Source organism: Scardinius erythrophthalmus, assembly GCF_964197995.2.
Source record: "Scardinius erythrophthalmus genome assembly, chromosome: 8".
Lineage (NCBI taxonomy): Eukaryota > Metazoa > Chordata > Actinopteri > Cypriniformes > Leuciscidae > Scardinius > Scardinius erythrophthalmus.
In genome coordinates, this window is record NC_138228.1 from 41,234,484 (window position 1) to 41,249,870 (window position 15,387).

General features: G+C 37.8%; 2 protein-coding genes across 3 annotated transcripts in view; both read right to left on the bottom strand.

Annotated features, from left to right (window-relative positions):
* cntn5 (contactin 5) overlaps positions 1-15,387 on the bottom strand; it is a 342,737-nt gene that overhangs the window by 305,070 nt on the left and 22,280 nt on the right. The window lies entirely within an intron of this gene.
* LOC308694983 (uncharacterized protein) lies at positions 1,191-14,763 on the bottom strand. Of its 2 annotated transcripts, XM_081372862.1 has the most exons (10): positions 14,665-14,763; positions 13,848-13,963; positions 12,996-13,061; positions 12,804-12,884; positions 11,471-11,524; positions 10,639-10,704; positions 10,447-10,527; positions 8,126-8,179; positions 6,715-6,813; positions 1,191-3,339 (listed from the first exon to the last, which is right to left on the bottom strand). In XM_081372862.1, exons 2-9 carry the CDS (start codon positions 13,881-13,883, stop codon positions 6,799-6,801), a joined length of 453 nt encoding a protein of 150 aa, XP_081228988.1. In that variant the 5' UTR covers positions 13,884-13,963; positions 14,665-14,763; the 3' UTR covers positions 1,191-3,339; positions 6,715-6,798. The 2 variants fall into 2 exon arrangements, with proteins under 2 accessions (XP_081228988.1, XP_081228989.1); XM_081372863.1 differs by lacking the exon at positions 14,665-14,763 and having other exon boundaries at positions 2,711-3,339; positions 13,848-14,021.

Genomic DNA, 15,387 nt, shown 5'->3' on the forward strand with positions numbered 1-15,387 from the left:
ATTGTTCATTATTAATTCATGTTTGTTCATAACACATGAACTAATGTTCAGTTATACAACTTGAAAATGAAAACTCTGTCATCTGAGTTTCTTTCTTCTGTTGAACACAAAAGATATTTTGAAGAACGTAGGTAACCAGACAGTTTATGGTAGCATTGACTTCCATTGTATATTTTTTTCCCTACTGTGGAAGTCAATGGCTAGCATCAACTGTCTGCTTACCAACATTCTTCAAAATATCTTCATTTATTTGAGTTGAACTAAAAAGAAGACAGAATTTTTCTTTTTGAGTGAACTATCACTTTAAAATACTGTAGAGTGTCCATTGTTAGTTCTTGAAACCTGATGCATTACCTATGTTAACAAATTAAAATTTATTGTAAAGTGTTACCAATAACTATAATATAATATTTTTGAAACACTATTTTTTTTTATATTGTGAAATTATTAGTCAACATGAAATAAAAATGGATCCTATAAATTTCTCCATTCTGCTGTGACACTGACACACACACACACACACACACACACACACACACACACACACACACACACACACACACACACACACACACACACATACTTGTTTTTGTGGTATAGAAGGACACTGATGCCCAAACAAGTTTGGTGGTGGTATATGGGGACACCCCTTTCCCAATGCCCTACAGTGATGATACAAATATCAAAAATTTTGTTTTAATCTGCAGATCACAAATCTGACTTCAAATGTTCTATACACACAACAGAACAGAAAATATTACCATATGATATTTTGGTGGTACACAAGGACATTCCCGCCCATCCTAAAATGTTCCCGCCTATGACATAATTGTGATTTTTGGGGCCCGACTTGATTATGAGGACACTCTTTTTACAATACACTAAATATGTCATTTCAGTGGATTACAGGGACCAATGTGTTTTACTGGTACATGACCACACACACACACAAACCTGACAACACAGTGTATTACCAAGACTAAGGTGATTTAAGAGGACTGGATCTTAAACACAATACACAACTGCATAATCCAACATTATAAGGACGAGTGTGTTTAATGGTACATGCCCACACACAAACACAAACCTGACAACACGGTGTATTACCAAGACTAAGGTGATTTAAGAGTACCGGATCTCAAATACAATACACAAAACAACTTGCAACATTACAGGGACAGAGGTGTTTTAGAAGTGCTTTAATTATGACTTCAATAATATCATCATAAACATTGAGTTTTTTCAGTTTTACCATGTAATACAATCATCACATACCATTTTAAGGGGAAAGTGACATCCACAAACTTAAAAACATGGTCAATAAAACTTGCACAACTGTGTGATCTTTCAGAAAGCATACAGTATCATTACTGTTTTGACATATTAAAATGACAAGCAGATGAACCATTCAAAACTTCGAAAAGATTGACAAAACAGCCCTCGGAAACAGGCACAATTTAAAGACGTCATTAAACAGGCTTTGAAATGTATAAAATGAACTCACTCAACATGCAATAAATGCTGCAACATGTAGAGAAACCGACTTACAAGGGACGGTTTACCTAAAGACAATTCTGTTATTTCCAGAAAATGTAAACAGAATTGTCAAGTTTCAAAGCAGAATTACAGAGATAACAGGAAAAGTATTCAACAAAGTTAGTTTGGGCTGTACATCAGCTCTAGAAGAGTATAGTGTCATTAGAATACAACTATCATTGTAAGTACAAAAGCTCTCATGTGTTTAGAGATTACTAAAGCATGTATTATTCTGTACAGAGAATGAGAGTGAGGCAGAAATTGAAAACCCACGGAAAGGATCCTCAGCGGTCTTACACTGCTGGCATTCAGTCAGTGTGGCCAGTTTTCCTTTGGTTATACACTCACCTAAAGGATTATTAGGAACACCTGTTCAATTTCTCATTAATGCAATTATCTAATCAACCAATCACATGGCAGCTGCTTCAATGCATTTAGGGGTGTGGTCCTGGTCAAGACAATCTCCTGAACTCCAAACTGAATGTCAGAATGGGAAAGAAAGGTGATTTAAGCAATTTTGAGCGTGGCATGGTTGTTGGTGCTAGACGGGCCGGTCTGAGTATTTCACAATCTGCTCAGTTACTGGGATTTTCACGCACAACCATTTCTAGGGTTTACAAAGAATGGTGTGAAAAGGGAAAAGCATCCAGTATGCGGCAGTCCCGTGGGCGAAAATGCCTTGTTGATGCTAGAGGTCAGAGGAGAATGGGCCGACTGATTCAAGCTGATAGAAGAGCAACTTTGACTGAAATAACCACTCGTTACAACCGAAGTATGCAGCAAAGCATTTGTGAAGCCAGAACACGCACAACCTTGAGGCGGATGGGCTACAACAGCAGAAGACCCCACCGGGTACCACTCATCTCCACTACAAATAGGAAAAAGAGGCTACAATTTGCACGAGCTCACCAAAATTGGACAGTTGAAGACTGGAAAAATGTTGCCTGGTCTGATGAGTCTCGATTTCTGTTCAGACATTCAGATGGTAGAGTCAGAATTTGGCGTAAACAGAATGAGAACATGGATCCATCATGCCTTGTTACCACTGTGCAGGCTGGTGGTGGTGGTGTAATGGTGTGGGTGGTGTTTTCTTGGCACACTTTAGGCCCCTTAGTGCCAACTGGGCATCGTTTAAATGCCACGGCCTACCTGAGCATTGTTTCTGACCATGTCCATCCCTTTATGACCACCATGTACCCATCCTCTGATGGCTACTTCCAGCAGGATAATGCACCATGTCACAAAGCTCGAATCATTTTAAATTGGTTTCTTGAACATGACAATGAGTTCACTGTACTAAAATGGCCCCCACAGTCACCAGATCTCAACCCAATAGAGCATCTTTGGGATGTGGTGGAACGGGAGCTTCGTGCCCTGGATGTGCATCCCACAAATCTCCATCAACTGCAAAATGCTATCCTATCAATATGGGCCAACATTTCTAAAGAATGCTTTCAGCACCTTGTTGAATCAATGCCACGTAGAATTAAGGCAGTTCTGAAGGCGAAAGGGGGTCAAACACAGTATTACTATGGTGTTCCTAATAATCCTTTAGGTGAGTGTATGTGCCTTAAAATGTTCAATTACAGTTGTAACTTCAGCATTTGACCAGCACACTTTTTGTCCTTTCCACAAGGTTTTCAATTCCTGCCTCATGTTCATTCTCTGTACAGAAGAATACATGCTTTAGTAAACTCTAACTATATGAGAGCTCATGTACTTACAATGGTAGTCATATTCAGATTTAAACCTCAGGTACCTTGAGGAACTTCAGTGGTTTCTCGATAGGCATCTTCTGAACACCTGTAGGAAATCAGTTATAGACAGATCAGAAACTCAGATGTAACTCAAACCTGCATCTAGAACTTAAAACTGGTTATACATCTGATCTCTAAAAATTACATTTCAAATGACATTCAAAACATTATTCTGGAGATGGAATGTTGTGTTAAACATCTCCTTTTCAAAGTTTTTGACCAACATGAACATGATAAACTTATTGGTTTGGTACTGATTCCATTCATTTTGTTCTAGAAAAATTGTTATTTATAATAATATCTGATTATTGATAACTGATTTTTACAATTAATGGCAAAAGGAATGTTTAGAAATGTAATTTGATATTATCTACTGGCACACTATAGTATGATATATATATACATACACTATGAACAATTCTAAACGCTTTTGTTTTTGCCCCCATTTTTCATGAGCTGAACTAAAAGTTCTAAGACTTTTTCTATGTACACAAAAGGCCTATTTCTCTCAAATATTGTTCACAAATCTGTCTAAATCTGTGTTAGTGAGCACTTCTCCTTTGCCGAGATAATCCATCCACCTCACAGGTGTGGCATATCAAGATACTGATTAGACAGCATGATGATTGCACAGGTGTGCCTTAGGCTGTCCACAATAAAAGGCCACTCTAAAATGTGCAGTTTTGTGTGGTCTCAGGGGGTCTGGAAACAAGTCATTATCTGGTGTGACCATCATTTGCCTCACGCAGTGCAACACATCTCCTTCGCATAGAGTTGATCAGGTTGTTGATTGTGGCCTGTGGAATGTTGGTCCACTCCTCTTCAATGGCTGTGTTGGATATTGGCAGGACCTGGAACACGCTGTCGTATACGCCGATTCAGAGCATCCCAAACATGCTCAATGGGTGACATGTCCGTTAGTATGCTGGCCCTGCAAGAACTGGGATGTTTTCAGCTTCCAGGAATTGTGTACAGATCTTTGCAGAATAGGGCCGTGCATTATCATGCTGCAACATGAGGTGATGGTTGTGGATGAATGGCACAACAATGGGCCTTAGGATCTCATCACGGTATCTCTGTGCATTCAAAGTGCCATCAATAAAATGCACCTGCGTTGGTTGTCTATAACATACGCCTGCACATACCATAACCCCACCATGGGCCACTCGATTCCCAACGTTGACATCAGCAAACCGCTCACCCACATGACGCCATACACGCTGTCTACCATCTGCCCTGTACAGTGAAAACCGGTATTCATCCGTGAAGAGAACACCTCTCCAAAGTGCCAGACGCCATCGAATGTGAGCATTTGCCCACGCAGGTCGTTTACAACGACCAACTGCAGGTCGAGACCCCGATGAGGACGATGAGCATGCAGATGAGCTTCCCTGAGACGGTTTTTGACAGTTTGTGCAGAAATTCTTTGGTTATGCAAACCGATTGTTGCAGCAGCTGTCCGGGTGGCTGGCCTCAACGGTGTTGGAGGTGAAGATGCTGGATATGGAAGTCCTGGGCTGGTGTGGTTACACACGGTCTGCGGTTGTGAGGCCGGTTGGATGTACTGCCAAATTCTCTGAAAAGCCTTTGGAGACGGCTATGGTAGAGAAATGAACATTCAATTCACGGGCAACAGCAGGTGGACATTCCTGCTGTCAGCATGCCAATTGCACGCTCCCTCAAAACTTGCAACATCTGTGGCATTGTGCTGTGTGATAAAACTGCACATTTTAGAGTGGCCTTTTATTGTGGACAGCCTAAGGCACACCTGTGCAATAATCATGCTGTCTAATCAGTATCTTGATATGCCACACCTGTGAGATGGATGGATTAACTCGGCAAAGGAGAAGTGCTCACTAACACAGATTTAGACAGATTTGTGAACAATATTTGAGAGAAACAGGCCTTTTGGGTACATAGAAAAAGTCTTAGAACTTAGATCTATAATTTTGTTCAGTGAATATAACTGGCTTAAAACCATTTTTCTTTGGTGAAAATACTAACGTAAAATTGCACTACAATATATATTGGTTTAAAATAATAATAAACATGTTCATAAACACAAACTTGTTATGCTGGGTACACACCAAAAGATAATCAGGCTGATTTTGGGCTGATTTCCCCCTTCTGAAAATCCTAGCTGTGTCCCGATTATCTTGATGGTTATAGATTATCTTATCAGATTTTCCCTTGGTGTGAGGTGTGTTTAGAGTGTCCGAACCTGATCGGAAGAACGTCAGAGCCGACCTGATCGCGAATCGCAAATATTCAACATGTGGAATATTTACGATCAGAAATCCTGAAATGTGGGGGGAAGCCCGAGGACAAACACGCGCATGCTCTGGAGATTATCACGTGAAAGGAAACCATATCCAATCAGAAAGCGAGATGAAGGAAGACGGAAGCATAAGAAACGCAGTCATGGCGCAGCACAAACTGAAATTGATGTGGACAGCAGAGATGGAGGATCAGCTTGTTGATTTGTGGCGCAAATGTTTACACAACGTGTTGTGTAAAACATTTCCAAACACTATCATCCCAATTGCTTCCTGCATATCGTCCGCCATGCTTATTCTGAGGTCTCTAGAGTGTTAACAGTCGAGACTCTGGTTGCATGGTCTTTAGGGTTGGGTATCTAGAACCGGTTCCAAAATGCCAAAAACCGGGGATTCGATAAGTCGCGCACACTTCGATTCCGCTTATCGATTCCTTACTTTGGTGATGCTCACATGCGCGAGGTGAATGGCAGTGAGCATTTGTTTACAGTTGTATTGATCTGCCAGGACCTGCCTGCCGCACATGCGCTGTACGTTATATTTACGATGGCGGAGCGCAGCAGACTTTCGAAAGTTTGGTTAAGCTTTTCAAAAAAAGATGAAAATACAGCGAATTGTATCACATGCAAGAAAGACAAACTAGAGCCGCATAATTCTGGATAAAATGAGAACCAGTTTTGTTTAAAATAGAGATCATGAATAAATACATCAGACAATTAATACGAGTCGAGTCTATAATTCCTTAAAGTGTTATATATATATATATATATATATATATATATATATATATATGTACAGTATATTGTAAATTAAGATGCATTGTCACAGTTTTACTGGTAATAGCCTAAATGTAACAAGAATAAAAGGTAGAAAAAAGTATTTGCTCTCTTTTTTCTCTCCAATAAATATTGGAATCGAAACCAAGAATCGTTAAGAACCGGATTCGATAAGCAGAATCGGAATCGTTAAAATTTAAACGATACCCAACCCTAACGGTCTTTTCACATCATGGCACACCACACACTATATGAGCAAAACGGTTAAATCTAGGATTTTTTGTCCTCATGTTTGTGGTCCATCACATTTTGAAAATCTTATAAGATGTAAAATCTTTTGGTGTGTACCCATCATTAGTTGACACATACCAACATTACTGGAGACGCCTGCAGCTCCAGCAGGAACATCACCTTCAGAACCGCTTTCATCAGGATCACTGGCATCAGAGTCCGTCATACTGATCTCATCTTAAAGAAAAAGAGACATTTAAAACAAGAACATCTTCAGTTTAACCTGTATTGAGAAGTCATTTATGAAACATGACAAATGGCACCGTTTAATAATAATAATCATATTAATAACAACTATAATACTTCACTAAGATCACTATTATTAGAATTATCGCCTAGACAGTGATATACTAATACTGTCAATGAAAAATTAATATTTTATAATGAGTATATTATTTTACAATAAGAGGTTATAATACTTTCTTAATTTCTTCACTTAAGCTGTTATACTGGCAGAAACCTGCAGTTTAAGTGAAAACAGGTTTATAAACGCATCTTATTGAAAAATTGTATTACTACAAAAAATGTGGATATAATGCGAATGTGAAAATAGAGAGTAACTGGTGCTGGTTGCGTTCCCAAATGCATGTTAAACTTATGGCACATGCAGAGATGGAGTTCACTGCATTCATTCCCTGTGAAACGAGGCATGGAAAAAGCCAGATCATGAGCTGATCGAGCGAGCAAAGTGTGCTCTTCAGTTTGAAACACGCAGCACAACAGACTACAGACTTACTTTCTTATCGTCTTTTGCGATTTGATAAGGGCATTGAGCCATATTGTGCTTTTGATTTTAGTATGTTTGAGAGATGCTTTACCAAAGCAATTGCGCAAAACACAAAGACAATTTATGTTATTATGAGGCGTAAAAATATTTTCGGTTCTTTTGGTTCAAACTGTGGAGGGACAGATTAGACTGTGGTCGGTCACTAGAGTAAAGGTAATTAATGGTAACACTATGAATTTTACTCCTCCCAAAAATGCCAAATAATAAACAGGTGACAGCGTATTTTAGGCTATGTGACACGTTATAGTGAGATATGACAGCGCTTCTGCAACACGCATCACTGCAGATGAGTAGCTGAGGATCTCTTCAGCATGCTGATGCACAAAATACAAACTAAAAATAAATTAAAGTAAGTCGCAGATGCTCAACACACAGTCATCTTCATTAAAAGTAGTGAGAATAAATGATTTTACCAGTGCTGATGCTACTCTCTCTCCTATTGATCTTAAAATTAGCTGATGATACAAAAAATGCTGCTCATAGCGGTAGCTTTCGATGACGTGAACACCGTTAAATCTGATATAGCGCGGGAATTGAAGATCGGATTTATGTCCGTTTTGTGAAGACACATTTATGTGGCCAAGTGTAAATGGAATTGTTTTGACAATGAAATGACCAGGTGTAAAACAGCCCCAAAGATGATGTGAAAAAGTTCTTACTAGACTAGCATTTCCTAAAATGATGCAATGCTCTTTTTATTACCATCTCAACACAGTCTTGATCCTCCAATGATGATTGTTCCTTCTCAGGGCTCACCTGAAAGCAAGGCAAAGAAAGAAAAAATAAACATCTATTAGAGACAAAGGATTCAGAGATTCTCCAAATGAAGCAGCACAGATACTTGACTCCATTAACACTGACTGATCACTGTCATAAAACATAAAATTAAAACATTACATTATCAATGATATACTTGAGCAAAAGAAGGCTGATGACACCAAACTAATTCAGGTATGATGGGACATTTCAAACCACTCAGTATTAATACTGATCAAATTAATGAGATGAATAGTGACTTAAGATTTAAAACACTGTGACATAAGTTGTAATCAAGTATAAAGTTAAAACCCTATAAATATATGGTCATAACCAATCAGGGATGCATGAAAATAAATGCTCATTGATGTTATCGTTGTCAATCCGATAAGAAAATTAGGCCGCTATATTAACACTAATAAATAGTGGATTTCTTCCTTCAGCTTCAGATGTGCGCTGTTCACCGTGATGGTTTTGAAATGTTTGAATCACAAATCTGTGAAATCAGCGCATTGTTACAGGGAGAGTTCGCTTGTGGAATTGTAAGTTGTAATATTTTTTATTTTTGTTATATATCTGATTTATCTCATATAGGATGCATTTGGCTGAGTTAATGAGTGCTACAGTAAACACTTCACTGTAGGCCACACCGGTGGTCAGCAAAACATTAATTATGATTGGGACTGTCATATATACATAACACTATAATGAGCAAACTATTGCATTAAAAACGTCGTGAATTCTTTGGGTTTAGTTGCTGTGTTTCAGCGTGTTGTCCTGGGAGGAGCGCATCCACAACAGGAGTTTCACTATGTAATAGTTGATTACTATTAATAATAGCTCAAGTTAATCTGTGCATGATTTTGTGCAAGTATAAGTTGTAATATTGTGTTTATTTTGTATAAATATCTAATTTATCATATATAGGTTGTGTTCCGTTGAGCTAAAACCATCTAACAAAGCCTCAGGTTTAGGGGTGTTCCTTCAGCTCTTTAGGCCATTTCATTTTAAGTTTAATGTTGTCTAATAACATTTTAATTTCATTTGATTTATTATTATTATTATTATTATTAAGGCAATAGATGTTTTGGTAAAACTTCACAATACATATGTTATTGCATTAACTAACATGAACTAACAGAGAAAAACTTTTGTTAATGTGAGTTAATAAAATATGTGAGTTCATGTTAGTTCACAGTGCATTAAATTAACAGATACAACACTGGATCCTAAAATGTCTTGGAAAATGTTGAGATTAACGTTAAGTAAGATAAACATGAAGTAAATCATGTAGAAGTATTGTTCATTCATTGTTAGTTCATGTTAACTAATACTAACAAGATGAAACCTTTTTATAAAGTATTGCCATTTTTTTATAAAGAAAGTTGGAAATATGAATGTAAAATTTATTTTAGAAGCTAAGAAACCTTACACTGGTTCAAACTAGGCCACTACTGTATATGTTTGATTTATGTTGAAGTGTTTGGGACATTGGCTTTAAAGTCGGCATGAAATGGAAGTTGAGATTGTCATTTTTTCCTTGTTGTGATGTATATCCGAGTGAAACTGCTTCTGAAATTAGAAAAAAATGTAGGGCGGGGCTTGATTTCGTCCTTCGGGAATTGATTGGATCGTTGGAGGTTGGGCGTTGCAAACAAAATGGAGGCAGATTTGAATGCCAGTTTACATTCAGTTGTGGAGGATTTCTCTCCACCGGACTCCCCCACCGTTACCCTCACATGAAGGATTTTTTATTGAGGAGCCCAGCGACGAGAACAAGGACAAGCAGCTAAATTTTCAGGCAGGAATCAGACCATATTTATATGAGCCTCCCGCGAAACGAGACAAACACCGATAGCCGCACCCTCATGGGCTCTGGCCGCACCCTTTCGCCATGGCACATGACCAAAAGAGAAGAGAGGTCGTTTTCAAGGGGGGAGGGAAGGGTAATGTATTTGATTAAAGATTATAAGGGTACATGAATTTTGAAAAAATAATGAAGTGCACAGATAAATCATTTATAATAAACACTACAATATTACATATAAAAAGAAGATTTGTCAAATTTGATTTCATGCCGACTTTAAATGATGTGCGTTTCGTTTTTGTAATCAGGCTTTCAAAGTATATCAAATTTTGGATTTAGATTCATCGGCTAATATATCAGATATCGGCTTTCGAATATAAAGAATGATCAGTTATCGGCCCAAATGTTCATATCGCTGTATCCCTAATTTGATTTCCAAAAACAAAAAACAAAACAATACCTTCTGTACATCTCTGGCCTCTGACTGGGACGGGGACGGACTCTTCATTTCGAGAGTGGAGGGTTCAACCTCACTGAGAGTCTACAAAACATAACATTAGACATGAAACAGTGGTGTAAATGTGTGAACACTAGATCTCACAGATGTCTCTGCTTCGTTTGCTCGTTCTCTTCCAGCACAACTCTCACTTACCTTGTCTAGACCCACAGTCAGAGCAGCACAATCACTGCCTGATGACCACTGGCTCTTATGGCTCATCTGAAAATATGAAATTAAGCGTTACATACAGAAACACTTCACCTAAGAGTTTAAAAAAAGCATTATAAATGGAATATATAAAGGATAATGTACAGTCAGTCAGTAATTAATACAAAATAAACTGACAGGATAATAAGGGTCCTGATACACAGCTACCTATCAATAAATATTTGCACATGAAATACTGATTTGAGATAATATACAAGATTACAAAATAGTTAAAGTTTTCAAATCAATATTTAAATGCTACCACAAGGTAATGTTCACGGCTTTTATGCATCACATTACATGTGTTTTCATTACAGTGTGTCAGGTTGTGTGTAGCTTTACACCAGTTTTATGAGGACACCCTTTTATGAGGACATCATAAGAGCATGTTACTGATGTTTGACTTGACAGAAGAATCTCAGTGTGTTGTGTAAGTTTGACAGAATCCTGGTCTATGAGGACACAGTTTTATGAGGACATCATAAGAGCATGTTCCTGATGTTTGACTTTGACTGAGTGTGTTGTGTAAGTTTGACAGAATACTGGTCTATGAGGACACTAGATTTACTGGGACACTGGTAACTAGATACATTTGGACGGCACTGAGTTCAAGTGTGTGTATGTATGAGAGTGATACGAGACATTGCGCCTGTGCTAGATGTACAGTAAGTGATCGTGACTCACTTCTTACACACACAATCATAATTCAGTGACTGATAACTGTGGCAAATAATCTGTTTCTGAGGAAACAGAGTTATTACATTAACTTATTGGATACCTTTAGAGTTGCTGTATCTTGTTCAGGTTTCATCTGATTCTTCAGAGTTATCATCTGAAAAAAAAAGTAGTAAAAATATATAAAAAAGACAAATAAATAATAATTTTAGTATCACTTATTGAAAGCCAAACAGAGGTTGCTATTTTTTACCAACTTCTTCAATGATTATATTTAATCTGACAAGCACAAATAGTTTTCGCTATTGGTATTAGCCACAATGAGCTGTGAATTATGGGTTATCAGTATCGATCCTAATATTCCATATGTGTGTCCCGGTAAATCTAGTGTCCTCATAGACCAGGATTCTGTCAAACTTACACAACACACTGAGATTCTCCAGTCAAGTCAAACATCAGAACATTGCTCTTATGATGTCCTCATAAAACGGTGTCCTCATAAAACAGGTGTAAGACACACACACACTTGACACACTGTAATGAACATGCATGTAATGTGATGCATTAAAGTCATGAACATTAACTTGTAGGGCTGCACAATGTATTGCTTTATCATTCATACCCATCTGTGGTAGTGACATTGCAGTACAGGCCTCTGTGAAGTCAGGCTATGTAAAGACTCTGCCGTGTTATTTTACAGTTGATTACTCAAGTTCTGTACCTAAATGCTGTTAGACTTACCTGGAATATATGAGGCATTGTTTATTTCACATCTTTGTTCATTTTTTTTATCTCTGCTTGCAATTTATTATTTTCTATGCAGATGCAAACCCCTACAAAATCACACCTATCATTCTAGAATGATTAATTATTTCCAAATAGAGCTATTCAAGACATCTGGTGAAATTGCTTTTCATATTGAAAAACTTTTGTTAATGTGAGTTAATAAAATATGTGAGTTCATGTTCGTTCACAGTGCATTAAATTAACAGATACAACACTGGATCCTAAAATGTCTTGGAAAATGTTGAGATTAACGTTAAGATAAACGTTAAGTAAATCCTGTAGAAGTATTGTTCATTCATTGTTAGTACATGTTAACTAATACTAACAAGATGAAACCTTTTTGTAAAGTGTTGTCATTTTTTTATAAAGAAAGTTGGAAATATGAATGTAAAATTCATTTTAAAAGTTAAGGAATCTTACATTAGGCCACTGTACTATTATGTTTGATTTATGTTGAAGTGTTTGGGACATTGGCTTTAAATGATGTGCGTTTCGTTTTTGTAATCAGGCTTTCAAAGTATATCAAATTTTGGATTTAGATTCATCGGCTAATATATCAGATATCGGCTTTCGAATATAAAGAATGATCAGTTATCGGCCCAAATGTTCATATCGCTGTATCCCTAATTTAATTTCCAAAAAAACAATACCTTCTGTACATCTCTGGCTTCTGACTGGGACGGGGACGGACTCTTCATTTCGAGAGTGGAGGGTTCAACCTCACTGAGAGTCTACAAAACATAACATTAGACATGAAACAGTGGTGTAAATGTGTGAACACTAGATCTCACAGATGTCTCTGCTTCGTTTGCTCGTTCTCTTCCAGCACAACTCTCACTTACCTTGTCTAGACCCACAGTCAGAGCAGCACAATCACTGCCTGATGACCACTGGCTCTTATGGCTCATCTGAAAATATGAAATTAAGCGTTACATACAGAAACACTTCACCTAAGAGTTTAAAAAAAGCATTATAAATGGAATATATAAAGGATAATGTACAGTCAGTCAGTAATTAATACAAAATAAACTGACAGGATAATAAGGGTCCTGATACACAGCTACCTATCAATAAATATTTGCACATGAAATACTGATTTGAGATAATATACAAGATTACAAAGTTAAAGTTTTCAAATCAATATTTCAATATTTAAATGCTACCACAAGGTAATGTTCACGGCTTTTATGCATCACATTACATGTGTTTTCATTACAGTGTGTCAGGTTGTGTGTAGCTTTACACCAGTTTTATGAGGACACCCTTTTATGAGGACATCATAAGAGCATGTTACTGATGTTTGACTTGACAGAAGAATCTCAGTGTGTTGTGTAAGTTTGACAGAATCCTGGTCTATGAGGACACAGTTTTATGAGGACATCATAAGAGCATGTTCCTGATGTTTGACTTTGACTGAGTGTGTTGTGTAAGTTTGACAGAATACTGGTCTATGAGGACACTAGATTTACTGGGACACTGGTAACTAGATACATTTGGACGGCACTGAGTTCAAGTGTGTGTATGTATGAGAGTGATACGAGACATTGTGCCTGTGCTAGATGTACAGTAAGTGATCGTGACTCACTTCTTACACACACAATCATAATTCAGGGACTGATAACTGTGGCAAATAATCTGTTTCTGAGGAGCACTGGTCGCATGGCACTGCTTATGCATGGAAACCCTGAACTCACCTTTATAATGATTGCTGAATCTGCCCTGGAGCTCATCTGTGTCTGTAAACGGCATGTCCTCTTCCAGATCTTGATCTTCTCCTTCACTGACTCACTTCAGCCATCATCCCATGTGTCTGCGCGCATAGAAAAAGACTCTCACGACCATTGCATTTCATTTGACATATTATTCAAAAAGCTTGTTTTAAATAAATTGATCAATTATGGTAAACAGCATTCAAGTTATTTTAATACTTTATTATATGATATTTAAGGAATATGTTAATTGATAATAACTATTCATTCATAGATTTCATTCACAATTAATATTATAGGCAATAATAGTGACAGTATTAATAAGACTGAATCAAACAGAGTTCTAATAATATTCAGAGTAGCCTATATTTTATTATAGTCAGGAGTAATAAGAGCACATATTTGTGTCTTAATGTGTTTAAAGCAAGCATAACTGTAGTAATATTAACAGTAGCATATCAGGATACTGTACTGGGTGAAATAGCCTCCCCTTCACATACTGAAACGTTAGTCATGCCAACGCGTTATTATGATGGCTAGACTATTTTATGAGATCAGAAAAGGTAGCAGTTACAAATATAGTGCAATCGAAAACGAGTTTAAAATGACAAGCATCGCTGATTCCCTCATGTCAGTCTGTAAACAGAATCACTAACTTATAGGTCCGCTAGCACGGTTAGCATCACGCGCTAGCTGCTTTCTAACTGTAAAACGAGCAGCGAAGAGCATACAGAACATGCACAAACAAGCCAACCGGACCCACGTGCTATTAGAGAAGCAATTAAACAACATTATAACTTACCTTTTGGATAACAGTTGCCTTCATCAGGTCCACAGATGTCTTCTCAGGTGCAGAGTTTGTCCAGTCCAAACAGGAAATGACGTGACGACGAATGACTACACCTCTGATTACGTTGTACTTATCATAATATAAACGGGATTTTATTTATTTATTTATCATATATTTAATGCACAATTAATAAATTACAGGCAAAAATACTTAAATAATTAGTATTTTGCATTAGTTGCTACACATTTTAAAGCTGATTGAAGCTCCGCCCACTGGCGCCATCTTGTTTTCGCGATCTCCCGCCTACCGGTACCGATCTGACCAATCACTAAAGCTGATTGAAGCTCCGCCCATTGGCGCCATCTTGTTTTCGCGATTTCCCGCCTAGCGGTATCGATCTGACCAATCACAGGCCCCAAATAATACACTTGTGTGAAAGATGCAAATTTTTGATGACGCGGGTGTAATACCAGGACCTGGCTACAGGGGCGCACTCTCGAAATCAGGGATACACTGTGTATGGTAAAATTTCAGGGTTTTGTGGTATGTAAGGACATGGCGCCAAACTTTGAGAGGGAGCGTCTGGAACGTAGTAAATGACATCTACGCTGTCGGATTTATGAGGACATGGCCTCTGTCCTCATAAACCCAAATGTCCCCATAGTGCTGGTGCGTATTCAGGTCAAAAGTCCTCGTAAACCACAAAAACAAACACACACACACACACACACACAC